General features: G+C 53.1%; 8 protein-coding genes across 8 annotated transcripts; 3 read left to right on the forward strand and 5 right to left on the reverse strand.

Annotated features, from left to right (window-relative positions):
* Positions 1-11: 11 nt before the first annotated feature.
* FOXG_21026 (uncharacterized protein) lies at positions 12-219 on the reverse strand (the record flags this gene model as incomplete). Its single annotated transcript, XM_018401357.1, has 2 exons — positions 12-94; positions 147-219. 2 exons carry the CDS (start codon positions 217-219, stop codon positions 12-14), a joined length of 156 nt encoding a protein of 51 aa, XP_018252085.1.
* A 66-nt stretch (positions 220-285) lies between these two features.
* Positions 286-498, forward strand: FOXG_21027 (uncharacterized protein; the record flags this gene model as incomplete). Its single annotated transcript, XM_018401358.1, has 1 exon — positions 286-498. One exon carries the CDS (start codon positions 286-288, stop codon positions 496-498), a length of 213 nt encoding a protein of 70 aa, XP_018252086.1.
* Position 499: 1 nt separating this feature from the next.
* Positions 500-1,604, reverse strand: FOXG_21028 (uncharacterized protein). Its single transcript, XM_018401359.1, has one exon. The coding sequence runs from the start codon at positions 1,560-1,562 to the stop codon at positions 735-737; it is 828 nt and encodes a 275-aa protein (XP_018252087.1). The 5' UTR covers positions 1,563-1,604; the 3' UTR covers positions 500-734.
* A 314-nt stretch (positions 1,605-1,918) lies between these two features.
* FOXG_12592 (uncharacterized protein) lies at positions 1,919-7,481 on the reverse strand (the record flags this gene model as incomplete). Its single annotated transcript, XM_018392416.1, has 4 exons — positions 1,919-3,875; positions 4,060-4,748; positions 4,810-5,729; positions 5,867-7,481. The coding sequence occupies 4 exons, from the start codon at positions 7,479-7,481 to the stop codon at positions 1,919-1,921; spliced, it is 5,181 nt and encodes a 1,726-aa protein (XP_018252088.1).
* FOXG_12593 (uncharacterized protein) lies at positions 6,537-8,528 on the forward strand. The gene is made up of 2 exons (XM_018392417.1): positions 6,537-7,208; positions 7,290-8,528. The coding sequence occupies exon 2, from the start codon at positions 8,008-8,010 to the stop codon at positions 8,374-8,376; it is 369 nt and encodes a 122-aa protein (XP_018252089.1). The 5' UTR covers positions 6,537-7,208; positions 7,290-8,007; the 3' UTR covers positions 8,377-8,528.
* Positions 8,529-8,957: 429 nt separating this feature from the next.
* On the reverse strand, positions 8,958-9,925 carry FOXG_21029 (uncharacterized protein). The gene has a single exon (XM_018401360.1). The coding sequence runs from the start codon at positions 9,700-9,702 to the stop codon at positions 9,307-9,309; it is 396 nt and encodes a 131-aa protein (XP_018252090.1). The 5' UTR covers positions 9,703-9,925; the 3' UTR covers positions 8,958-9,306.
* A 319-nt stretch (positions 9,926-10,244) lies between these two features.
* Positions 10,245-10,852, reverse strand: FOXG_12594 (uncharacterized protein; the record flags this gene model as incomplete). Its single annotated transcript, XM_018392418.1, has 1 exon — positions 10,245-10,852. One exon carries the CDS (start codon positions 10,850-10,852, stop codon positions 10,406-10,408), a length of 447 nt encoding a protein of 148 aa, XP_018252091.1. The 3' UTR covers positions 10,245-10,405.
* A 671-nt stretch (positions 10,853-11,523) lies between these two features.
* On the forward strand, positions 11,524-11,724 carry FOXG_21030 (uncharacterized protein; the record flags this gene model as incomplete). The annotated part of the gene is made up of 2 exons (XM_018401361.1): positions 11,524-11,557; positions 11,582-11,724. 2 exons carry the CDS (start codon positions 11,524-11,526, stop codon positions 11,722-11,724), a joined length of 177 nt encoding a protein of 58 aa, XP_018252092.1.
* Between the last annotated feature and the right edge of the window lie 1,608 nt (positions 11,725-13,332).

The raw sequence follows: 13,332 nt of genomic DNA on the forward strand, positions 1-13,332 counted from the left end.
TAATAGATGATTCACTTGGCTCCAGATCGGGTGTGCGCAAGCTCAAGGAGTAGAGCAAGGCGAGAGTTCTGGTATTCCTGCTGCTCAGGGGTGTCTGAGACAAGGAGTCAGCAGTAGTTTCGGCAAGGAAACTTGAGAGCAAGCACCAGCTTCATCCCTTATCTTGTGCTTGGAGACCTTAGTGCTAACGAGAGCCAGTTTGAGCCCTTTGAGCTTCATATGGGTTACATGACCTCCAATGGTGTTCGTTATGCTACGTAAGTGCCAGCAAACCGCCGGAGGCTAATGCTCTTCATGCCGAGCTACGCAGCTGCCGAGCTTGAGGAACTCATCATCTGCCATCAAGAAGCATTTGAAGATATCGCCCTGGTCCGTATTACCTTGTCGGACGATGCGGACTGGCGAATATGCTCCCAGAAGATAGTCAAGGGACAAAAGCTCACCAGAATTCTCCATGTAGTTTATCAACGTCTCAAACAAATCAGAACTGCAAGGTAAACCGGTGGCTCTTTAGATGAAGTCCTATAAGTGAGCAGTATATATTGCGAAATATTCTGAATAAATCTGTGACGAGGAAGAAGGGCAAGTGTCCGCCATCTCCATCATCAACTGATGCTCCCGCGATGTTTATGACAGTTGACCAGAGGCGGTCTTTTTCAAATATCCCATTGAGCCACTTTAGGCTTGTGTTTTGCTTAAAGAGATCTTCACATCAGGGCTGCCAGAAAGAGAGCTTAATTCCATAAACCTGCATCATCATCAACATCACGGCAATGGAGAGCCTCATGATGGTCGCTTCCATTTCTCTCGACGCCCAATAAACAAGGCACTTGTAGTTCTTCAATAATAAACTGAACAATGGGACGTTTCTTTATGGGGTTCTTGGTCATAAAGCTACCAAGGTCCACTGTCACAAGCGTTTTCGCATGCCTGAGGAGAAAGTCTTTAAGTTCTTTTTCCTCGTATTCCTCCATAACAAAAGCGAGTCGCTTCAGCAGAGGCATAGTGACATTCTTCAGGTTGCCCCCGAATATGCATGTTTCAGACGTGAAATCATACAGTGCTGGACGTTGCGTGAGAGATGGGGAGCATCTCAGCCGAGGCGGTAGCAGACTAGGGATAATACAACGGACATCCCGAGTAAGCAATCTGGCAGAAATATTGAGTCCCCCGACTTGCAGCTTGCAAGCTGCTATAGGAATAAGAATGAATGGTATAATGCTCTGAAGGGATTCGGAACTAGCTTTCCACTCTGCCCCGAGAGGTGACCTCCGTAGATTTAGCAATATGTCGAAGGATGAAAGAGCGAAGGGATGGATATTAAGTTCTTGGGCTGACGACGCAAGATTCATAATTATTGAGGAACTGACGGGACTCGCAAGATTTCGTTTCTCAATCATGATATAACGGATTTCCGAATTATGACAACAACCAATCGGAGATAGTGATAGAATATTCAGGCGCTTGTAGGTCAGCCCAATACGGAGGACATCTTCTGGTGGGAGATATGTGAGTATCATGGATATTATCTCAGGTGGAAGAGAAATGAAGGAAGGTGCCATCTCCGCCAATTGTTTTGCCTAATGCTGGTAACTGGAATGCCTTGAGGAACGAAAGGCTCTTAGAGGACGGACGAAGAAGTGGGGCTCCAAAAAAAAACCAAAGCACAAATCTCACGTGCTTTTGAACGTGACGTCGTGTAAAGTTCGTGCCAAACCAAATCGCGTTTTTCTTAGCTGGCCAACATCGTTGACGTTAGCGAAGTGGGGAAACAGCGGGTCAATACTAATCCGCAAGGCATCGGCTGTGTTTGCCGGACCCCGTCAAACCTGGCGAACCAAAATCGCATTTCCCTTCCTATATTCAATTTCCCTGCTTTATCTCTGCCTTCTTCCTTCGAACTGAATTAGTTTCAAATCTATTCTAGCCAGTCCCGGGATTCCGCGCCCTTGAGTGTCTCCTCGCTCAGCTGCTCCAGCCTCAGTTCAGCCTGGGCCATCTCCGCCGGTACCGTGTTCCCTATCAAGTCATGCTCTCGCGCCCTAGACAGAAGCATGATGCCGTCCAGCGTTCTGCACCGCGACAGCTGTACGTACAGGCTATAAGGGTCGCATTGGCTCGGGACCGCCTGGCCATCAATGTTGGTGGTCCTGGTCCCTCGCAGCTCCAGCGCCACCAGATCTAACGTTCTTCCCTGCACCTTGTAGTCCGTACATGCAAACGCTGGCGCACATGGCAGCCCTCTGCGCGAGACATCGACTTGCTGCCATGGCCGTTTCCTTTGGCACTCTATCTTAACACTCGTAGGCGTCAGGAGGACCGTACCGGGGGGCATACCAATGAAGCGGAAGTCTCTCGTCGTCTCTGACCCCAACAGTATCCCCGCCGGCGGGCCAAAATGGAGCACGGTATCGGCGTCGATCTGGTGGCCCGGGTGAGCCTTGTCGAGAATAACGTGCTGGGCCGTATAACTGGCGCCGTTCACCAGTTTCAGACCTTGATGGGTGTTTTTGTTTACGACGACGGGCATGCCAGGTACGAACATGAAGATGGCGGGCACCGGGATGGTGCTGTCGTCGCCCTGACCCAACATCATGATGGCTTCTTCCTCCGTCGGCTCATTGTCCTTCCATCTATGCTCGGAGACGAATATCCGAACCTGCCGCTGCCATTGCTTGCGAAAGGCAAGCGTTGCTTCGATGTTCAGGTTCCAGCGGTTTCTATTGAGCGGCGTCACCACTGTGATGCCTGACTCCCACGGGATCCGTCTGCCTTCTTGATAACAGTGGCTGTTTAGGTACTCTACGTCCGACTGGTCTTGTACCCCTTTCCGAATGCGTGTCAGGAGCCCACGTAGTCGCGGATCTTGCGCGGCACGGACTTGCTCATCTAGCAGCACCACTGTGGTGAACTTCCTCCACAGGGCGTGAGCCATGTCATGTTGCCGCCTCTGTTCTATGCCGAAGCCATTATCTCCTTCCCAGGTAGTAGAGGCGCTGGGGAGGAGGATCGATCGCTCCTGCACGGGACGGAACTGATGGAAGTCGCCGCAAAAGATGACTATCGGAATCCCACCGAAGTCTCGAGCAGACTCTCTCAATCTGCAGAGCTGTTCGTTGACGGCGTGCAGCGTCCGAGCGCCCAGCATGCTGACTTCGTCTATGATCAAGACCTGTTTCTCCTGCCAGTCCATCTTGGTCTGCCCGTCGATGCGGAGAGCTGCCGAGCCAGACGATGCGAAGCCGTCTGGGTCACCGGCGCGGCCTACTCTCGCGACTGTGTCTTTAGAGAATCTGCAAGCGGAATGGATAGTGATTCCATTGATGTTCGCGGCCGCTGTGCCGGACGTCGCCGTCAATAGCAGGCGATGGGATTGTCCCGTACGAACGAACAATTCCGCGATGGCAGCAATGACGCGAGACTTGCCGGTGCCTCCCTCACCTCCAATGAATTGGCAGAGTTGAGGGGTTTCGTTGTCGTCGTGCCACATCCGGTCAAGTTGGCGACATATCAACTGCAACGCTATGCTTTGTCTTTGGTTCAGTGTGAAGGACTCGGCCACTTGCCTTCCGGTCTCGCAAAAGGATGTGGATGGGCCGAACATAACGCCCGTCGATGGACCCGTATCCCGAGATGGGCCCCTTTGATCGGCATGCGTGGTAAGATTGTCTTGCTGGCCGGGCCTGTCGGACCTGCTGTGCGCCGCGACTCCGTCGGCGGCTGCTGTGCCGCCCAACTGATTCTGCAGTCCCTGGACCATCTTCTCCCGTTCGCGGGAGAGACCGTTTTGCTGTGACTTGATGGATCTCAGCTGCTCCTGCCGGGGGATCTCAGCTGCTCCTGCCGGGGGATCTCTGCCCGCGAGATTGAACCTCCTAGGATGTGCGCATCATGATCAGGGATGACCATAGCGCGAAAGTCGTCGGTGAAGCCGAGGACAGTCGCTTGGAAGCGGTACATTTGCTCAACCATATAAGAGATCTCTGTTGAGCCGGCTGTGATCTCTTTTCTCGTCATCGCATTCCTTAGCACGTCTATCAGGCGGGTCGCCAAACCGACACCACCAGCCAGTAGAGAGTGTAGACGTTCAGAAACGTCCAGGCGGTGCTGTTTGTAAATTCTGTCTCGTATCCCTGAAAATGTGCCAACACCTCGACCTGCGACAACGCCCGTTCCGTGAAGATTCTGTTGGCCATTCGCAGCAGAAATCGGCGCGCTTGGCTGTGACGGTTGTCGCCCTCGGTTCGACCTCGCCCGTTGCTCGACTGATCCCTATCACCCAGGAGCCGAATTAGGTCTTTGGCTGCCACCACACGCTTCCACACCGGATCCTCCACTTTGGTGGCGTAGTTGGTCACGTAGTAGACGAGCGCCAGACCCTTACATTTTGTCACAATGAAGGATATATCGTGGTTGTGTCGCAGCCCCACTGCCATTACCTTGTTCCATCGGTTCACCAGGCTGTGGCTGCGTCGAAGCCGCAATAGCCCGTCTTCGTCAAAGTAAGTCTTCTCCACTGGTTTCCAAGGCGCCCCGAATCGGCAAGGATTCTGCTTCGTTCCGCGTCTCCCGATCGCGTACTTGACGCATGTAGGGCTATGCGTGTGAATTTGTGTAGCACCTGCGCAGAAGTTCGCTTCTTCTTCGAAAGTCGGGGGAAATTGGAATGCTCTCTCCAATAGCGACGACACGTCAGACGTCACCGATCTCCCTGTTCGCACTCTCGCGAAAGACTCCTCATCGAGATCCTGTCAGACATGTGAACGTTTATCCACCAACATGCCAGCTCCGGGTGTGGCATAAACGAACCTCCGTAAAGACACTGTCAACATACTCGGTCACTCGCTGCCGATATGCCGCTTGCTCCTCTCCTTGAACGTCGCTGAGAAGGGAACTCAGATACATATTACCCTGCAGCCAGAGGAGGCCGTGGAGGTGGAGCGCGCCCCTTTCATTGGTCTCTACTGCCCCATAGTACTGGCTGACCCGCCCGAATACTGAATCCTTCCCAACCATCACGTAGTACTGGAAGAACATGGAGATCTCCCGATGGAAGAAGATTGCCGAGCTGAGGGGATCCGATATCGCGAGTCGAGCCCTCTTGTACGCCTGATCAAGACTTCTTAGATATTCCTCGGCTCTGTCTGTCTCACGGGTACGGTATGCAGCCAGCTTGAGCTTTATCGGGTTCGTGATATCGTTTGGGTTGAGCGTGAACCAGATGGCGGGGATGCCGTACCGAATTATGAGGGACTTGATCTTCCGCCGCGTCGTCAGCCTGCTCTCCCTTGACATCGGCTGACGGTAGCCGTAAAGTGACAGGTTCCTCAGCAGCCGGTTGACGTCTGGATCGGCAGTCTTACCGCAAGCCTCTAGCTCTCCCCTCGCCTTCTCAAGCCTTGACGCGGTCAAGTCTTGGATGGTACGTTCTACGTCCGGGAAATCACTCCTCCGCATGCTTGCCATGTTCACGCGGCGGTTTCTAGACCGCACCCCTATATTGAAAACGAGAAAGGGAAAGACGGGATGCGTTGCAAAGCGGCCGCCGTGTCGCTGGATCACCATTTTCACCCAAGCCTCCAAGCTCATGTTCCGGGACGATACGAGGTGTTGCGCAGCGGCTTCCAGCTCGAAAATAGGATGCACTTGCCCTGTCGCATCCTTGGAGTGCTCTTCGGCCTGCCGGGGACCGCCTTTGCCCAGCGGGAACAAGCTGGGAAATGTTTTGGCTACAAACCAGGTGTCAAAGGAATCTGCAAAGACTTCAGCACGGGAAAGATGTAAGGCTCGACGGCGCCCCCGTGCCTCACCTTGGCTGACCCTTTCCAGGTACTTCCGTGTGTATGCTCCCCGGGCCCCACCTCACCCATGGACTTGACGAGATACCGTAGCTTCTCCGCATCTGGGATGTCTGGGCGCCCGTCCAAGTTGAACATGCCGGATGATTCTGTTTCGTCCACTCGATCTCTGTTATTACCGACCCAATCGTCACCATCCTCACCAGAGGCGAAGCCATCAACTTCTGGTTCTCCTGATGTGCTTAGGCCCTCGGCTAACGATGCCATGATCTCTTGGTTATCTGCCGGTTCATGATCGTCGATATCGCGCTCTGTGGGTGGGACAATGTGCACCGTCTGCATCTTCTCCCTCGCCGAAGGCTCATTCCGTTCCAGTCGATCAAAAACTTGGGAAGGCACTCCGTGTGACGGCGCATCCCAACTATCCAATTCCGCCTCGTCAATTTCGATGTCGGCATACAACGGATTGTGCCTTTTGAGCCACAGCAATGCCTTCTCGACGGCGTTACGTCGCACCGATAGTAACGTTGACAGGTCACTCGGCGCTGGTTTCTCCTGCCCCTGCCATGATATATGGACATCATCCATGACCTTCAAGAGCGGATGTGGGAGGACATTCGTTGCTAGCTCCTGCACGTTGTTTGGGAATACCGTGATATGTCCCTTCACATGTCTCGGGTAGGTCGCGCCTTGTCTGTGTCCATCTGAGACGCTGTGCTTGGTGATGAAGCCGTAGCACGAGTTCAGCGCAATCAGCTTCTCCTCGACCGGCGTGAGATCCTTCAGCTCGTCAGGAAACATGTGCTCGCATCCCAACTGCGTGTGCAGCCGCGCTGCTGCCGATAACGCACCTCTCCCCAGGTGTCCTCCGCAGTCTGCGCACCCGAGAATCTTCTGTCCTACAGGGAAGCACTGAACGCACTTGAAAGGTGAGCCGTCGCGCTTTTCGATGGCATTTGCCACCCACCAGTCCCAGTCAACATACTGCAACTCAGCTCTGCTATGCTTAGGATAACAGAACATACAGGTGAGGACCGGCAGCGTTCTCATGTCGTGGAACGCTTTGTAGAACTCCTCGACCGTCTTCGCCTTTCTCTCGTGGCTCACAGGCGTACACCATGTCTGGTCGTCAGATAGCCGCTCCTTTTCTGCAAAGTCTTCCTCCAACACACCCAGCACGTTGGCGAGGTCTTGCACCTGCTCAGACTCGCTCCTCTCCTGGCGCTCCACAGTTCTGGGACGTTTGTGTGGTAGCTGCCCGTCGTCGCTACGAGGGCCGGACCTCTTCAGTTCACTCCGATGCCTTGGTTCTTCTTGAGGCCCATTCTCTACCGTACCTTCCGCGCTGTCAACGACTTGGCCTTGGCCTGATGACATGATCCCCGGTTTCCGATGAAGACGATGACGTCGGCGAGAACTCATATCACCACTTTTCTGGCCGTTCTCCCCGTTCAACGCCTCTAGAATGTCGGCTGACGTCCGAATGCCCAGATCTACCAGTGCCGGACTAACAACCGACCATCCATATGCCTCATTTCTTTGGCTCCTAGAGTGCTCATACTGGCTCTGTATAGCCTCGAAGATATCTGCCGATGTACGGATCCCCAGGCCGGCGAGTGCCACATTCTCGCGATTCTGCGCATCTAGGCGACGGAACAGATCGGACAGACTCTCCGTCTCCATGATGGCCTACGTTTGCTCGCTTTCCTATCCTCATAGTTCTATCGTGATGCAAAGGATGGCAGGCCACTTGGCCCCCAAGGGTCTGGTGCTAATGCCTGCACATTTACCTCAGTTCATTGCTCCATCCCGGACACCCGAACTATCCGTTTTTCTCCTCAGCCCGGGCTACGGGAGGACACGCTCCTTCAGGCTTAAACTCAAATAACCCCTGAATCCTTGCTCGATAACGCTTTGGGAGTATTCCCCACCTCAGCCTGCAAACACAGCACCCTCTTGCTTTGAAACGGCAGTAACCTCGTCTAACGCTTTCCCCGTCGACCCTGTGTCGCACTCACCAATCATCTGCTTGGCAATGAGAACAAGGTTCACGTTCAATCCCCTGACGTGACATTCGTCACATGCTCTGAATACCCAGTCAAAGTTCCTTCACCAAACATGTTGGAACCCCTCCCTTTATAGCAAGCCGTCCCGCACCTTCGCGCGAGATGTGGCACGTTTCCAATCATTCCCTCAACTTCTGTTCAGCATGTCTCTACAATCGACCTTTTCGAGTACCATCCACCTGCGCGACTTCGTCGACACCGTCACAGAGGACCCGAGTCGTGAAAATGCACCCAACTACGTCGAAATACAGACCGACGTCAACATCTTTGACGAGAGTAGCTTCTATAGTCCTAATGTCAACGTCGAGCCTATTCATACCCGCATCCATGCTTATCTCACACGAGAAGAAAGGGACCTCTATGTGGCAAACACCTTCTTCTACGCCGACGGTCGCTTCTCTACTGCCCTGTCTGCCGACGGGGCCTTGGAGATCAGTGTCCAAGCCTTAAGCTTGATGAGGCACGTCCCGTCTTGTCCTGTACCCGATCTAGCTCCAACTAACTCTCCCTAGTCACCCGGGAGACGTGTCTGACTTTGACAAGTATCGACGCCACTTGCCAGAACAGTGGTGTCCGATGATGACCATTATCGGCTTCGTGCCATCTCGCAGCGACAAGACTCTTGACTTTTCAGAGGACCGCTGCTTCGCCGTCGAAACATCCGTCTACGACACCTTAAAAGCAGCTCCAATCGCGTTCTCCGTCACCTGTTTCCTGGAAACCACCAAGCGTTGGCAAAAAGTCAAGATCCCTCAGTCGGGAGCTTTTCTCAGTATCACTGCCAAAGTCACTGGCCGCACCACCGACACCAATCAGCTGGCCCTCCGTGTCCTCGACTTGGCCTACCTACCGAGACCGGCTGCCGTCCCCACGGCCACGCCGACGCCATCTTCTACTCCGACTTCGAAGCGCTCCGCCCGCTGGGAGGGTCGTGCCACTCCGTTCACCCCTTCTAAGAGGCGACGAGGCTCTGACAGCGCCAAGCCTGGGCGGGATCTTCATATAAGAAACAGCTTCCGCAGCCTACAGAAGGCCATTCTCATGTATCGATTGCAGAAGATAGCCTAGATCCTCCGGCCAATTCCCCCTCTAATTCCCCATCTCCGTCGGCCATGGCCGACGCCGGCGAGTCTAGCATCACTTTGCATCCTTTCCCAGGCCCAGACGGCGGGACTAGGCCACATCGCAATCGCCATCCCCCAAAGAAGTATCCCCATAAAGAATAAAAAGTTGCATTTGTGCTCAAGTCCTCAAGTGTTTCCTACGTTTCAAAGACGTAACCCAACTATGCAGTTTGACCCTTTCCCTGCCATTCTGGCCTCTTTTTGTATACACACTCTCCTGCGTCTCTTCCAGTTCGCTCTGTTGTCACCTTTTTCACAGCATCCCACTGCTTTGCGTCTACTGAACGATTCGATCTGTGCAGTCGTTCCACGTACCGCTCAATATATGCCTCCAACTTCCGCCTCGTACACTGCCCCAGCATCCAGCCTCTCTTCTCGGATGACTTGCCGCGACTGGGTTTCGCGTTTGACCCTCTCATACACGCCATTACCGATAGCCTCCGCATGAGGATCTCGTTTTGTGAAGATGGGACTTTGGTGTTTGCAGAACGGTTGTGATAGTCGATCCGCAACTGACCCAAAAGATTGGACACTGCGGGACAACTGGCCTCGTGCTCTTACATGAAGGGCAACATTGCACGCCGATAACGGTCGGCGAAGGGGAGATTCTTGACGACCTTCGGATACGCGGTGATCAGGCTCTCTAGCACTGGATTGTTGAAACTCAGCCCCTCGGCTGCCTTGTCGCAAAAGAACTGGAGCCGAACTGGGCATGCCGCTATGTTTACAATGAGTGATAGTTTGTAGATTCTGAAAGTCTGGCTGTCGTCAAATGAACCGAACGTAAATCTTCTCATCGTGAGCTTTTGAGGGATTCATCTTTCTAAGGGTCCCGCTTTAAGAATCCCGCTTTGTGTAGGGTCGATTTAGAGTTTGTGGGTCTAGTCATCCGCTGAGAATTATATCCCCTGCCCAATTTTTATCTTCAAATTCGTTCCTCAAGGCTTTTTCTGGACAATCCGCTTGCGGGTTGCGTCTCCTGTGATTGAATGGGTTTGGATTAACGGTATGGAACACACGTGACGGAGTTGGGGTCTTTCATGACATGGCCAATCAGATAATTGGGATTTATCTGCTTTATTCTACATGCATTTCGACAAAAATCACAAAACAACAGGGGCTTTTCTACGTCTGTACCATCGTATTTGGGGTCAATCACTGTATTAGCATAGCAAACACGATTGATGAAATGATACATCAATATCTTCCCCAAAATATCAACACTCAAACCTCCACTCCACATCCTCCCATCCCTGCCTCATCGCTATCTCAGCCCCCAACCCAGCGCCATACCTCTCAGGCCTTACCGTCCCGCCTGCAAGCTGCGGTCCCAGCATCTTGACATTGCCAAAGCCCATCCCCACAGCTTCAATCTCAAAACCCAGTAGTAGAGCAGACGCGAAGCCGATTATCTCTGCTAAGCGAGGTTGCGGCCTGGACACAGATGGCGACCGCCTCCGAAGGGTATGTACGCTGCTTTTCGCTTGCGCTCATCCTCTGTGCTTCCCTTGGATGATGGGAGGAAGCGCTCTGGATTGAAGACGTTGACATCTGCGCCCCAGACACTGTCCTCGTAGTGTGCTACGCCAGCCGGGAGTTGCAAGTCTGTGTCTTTTTTGAGAATATATGTTGCTCCTTCGGGTGTTGTGACGCTTGTGTCTTGGAGGATGCGTCGCGTGCTAAGAGTCTGGTTCACAAGACGCAACGTCTCGCGATAACAGCCCACCAGCAGAGGCATACTCTCCTCAAATTCCGCAATATTAAACGTCGCACTCCTCTTGCCATTTTTCTCCTCCACAACAGCTGCATTCTCAGCTTCGGCTCGTATCCGCGCGAAAGATCCGGTCACTACTTCTAGGATCATGAATCGCGGTAATGGCTCGGTGTCGTGCCTGGTGAGGCGTGAAATTCCCCTCCCTAACCTGGCATGGCGTGCACCATGGATTTTTCAATCGCGAATTGTTCTGGTCGCGATAACACGCGCTTTTGAGGAGACGCTGACGGGCTCGCCCGCTTGTGCATGAGAGCAAGACAAATGATGGAGCAAGATCCTTTACAGGGCGTCAATCCTGACCAGTAGATTGCGGTTGCCTTTGCTGGCTCTCGTTGCGGAAAATGGCGACGCTGGCAGTGGAATGGGTTGAGGACGCAATTTTGGGGCACATTCCGGTCACCTTGCGTACGGATACACACGTACAGGTGTATGGATGCACGTTCGGCCAGGCGGAATCGAGTGGCAAGTTGGCATCGAACCACAACTCAGTTGGATGGCTAGTTGTCGAAGGACCGAGGGTAACTGACGATCAAGCTGACCGTATGTGGAAGTCTGGTCAAGGTTCATGTGTCGTGTGATCTCAGAACAGAAATGATGTCACGTCCTGGAATAGCCGGCAAGAAGGCACCTCGGCTGCCAGGATATCCGTCGGAGCTTTTGGTCAGGTAGCAGGTAATGGAGCTGGTGAGAAGGACTATAGGCGTAGTTAGATAGAGGAAGAGATACCGTAATTTTTCTAGGGATCGGTCAGTACAGTCGAAATGGAGGGACAGAATGTTAGGCCTACCCTCGTAAGTGAGTCCCCAGAACCTGTCCCAGAAAACAAGGGCGGCTGCAGATTCCGGACGAGCCAGTTTGTGACAGCACATGACGTGAAGAACTTTGTCGAGGGCATCCGTGATGAGACTGGGCAGTATCGAGCAAACCAAGGGCTCGGAAAAGCGCCATATCGCTACAACTGAATGAAGCCAAAATACTGGCAGCGCTGGAGGATTGATGGACGAGTAGGAACTGCCATCCTTGTAGGTTATCTAACCTTGGGCTTGCAATCAACATCCAATTATATGAACCAGAACTTGTTGCTTCACAAATCGCGCGGTGAAGATCGGGGTGAAGGTCGGTGAATCGGTCGCGGACAGGGTATCGATCGCTGGTGAGTATGATCGCGGATGGGCGAGGAAGGGATGCGAATCGTCACCCTAAGGTACCTTCCATACGGCAACGACATCGCCGTGGGGTCGCTGGCCAGAAGGCATCTCGATCATCGGGCTAGATTTGAGGCAGTCTTGGACAGTACGACACAACAACAGTTGACTAGAAGAGCTACGAGCGGGATCGGAAAACAGGCCGGCCTGTGTAAAGATAGTCAGTAAGAAGTAGAGAGAAGCGAACAGAGGTTCGGGTGCACCTTTCATAATATCATCTTGGTAGGAGGTAATGCCGCGATGCGGCCGAGCGAGGGACGCGTCAGAGCAGGTCGCGTTGATCAACTTGAGCAGGTTCGTGGATCGTAAGGAGGAAGCTAGCGTATCGCTCTAAAGTACGGTACCTGCCAGGACAACACCATATTGGAGGCACTCGCAGCGGTGGTTGGTTCGATGAATCGGATTGTATCGTGAAGCAACGCGGCTGCCCTCATCCATCCAAGGTCATCCAGTTTCTGCAGGACGGGACTGAGTTGGTATCCGGATAACCAAAGAAAATTGGCCAGGGGATAAGTTTTGATTGACCAGAGTTCCATGCTGGCAAAGCGACAAACCACAACTACCCAGTACGGCCGAGAGTTAGGTGACCTACCCTGCAGCGCAACACCACCATGGTGATTTTAAACGTTCCCCAACTCTCCCCTGTAAAAATTCTTTCTTGGCACGCACTGTTAGTGCCGTGTTAGGAGCGGGATTTTCTGCAGGCCACGCGACCACACAAAACTGCGGGGATGCTATCGGCTCCCTAACAGCAGTTTTCAGAGAAGGAATTTTGGAGAGTTCGCCTTCTCTGACAACACCTTTGTCGGATCTAATGGCGGCACCTCAGAACCAGAACGCCTTAGATATCGGAGGACGATGCCCATGGCATCGGTAGCGACATCCTCCCGATCAACGACGCCGATTGCGATGGGTTTTTCTCCTTTGAAGGCAAGCCGCACCGTCGGCCTCTGATTCCTTCCCGAGGTTTTTCCCTGCCGCCGCGACAGTCGACTACGAGCTACAACTTGGTTACTGGAGATTGTGGACTGCGTCGGCAGATGTAGTGATGCGCGAGAGAATTCTGGTCGGTGGAAAAAGTTCGACAATAGATTGCCCCCGAACCCGCTGACGGGTGACGGGCTTGAGAAATACAGCACCTTTTGTGCCATTGGTATGCTGGATGGTGAAGGAAGCGGGGTTTCCCTGTACCTAGCTAGCTCAGCACGTCTTTTGCTCCAGTAGGAGATCTGGCTTCGTTACAGCCACCCAGACGAAAAATATACAAACAAACAAACAAACAAACAAACAAACAAATTTTAAACGTTCTATCGACGACGGGCTCTTATGGAGAAGCCCAACATCTCTGTGACCATCATTTCTACA

This window comes from Fusarium oxysporum, chromosome 3, assembly GCF_000149955.1.
Source record: "Fusarium oxysporum f. sp. lycopersici 4287 chromosome 3, whole genome shotgun sequence".
NCBI classification, from domain to species: Eukaryota; Fungi; Ascomycota; class Sordariomycetes; order Hypocreales; family Nectriaceae; genus Fusarium; species Fusarium oxysporum.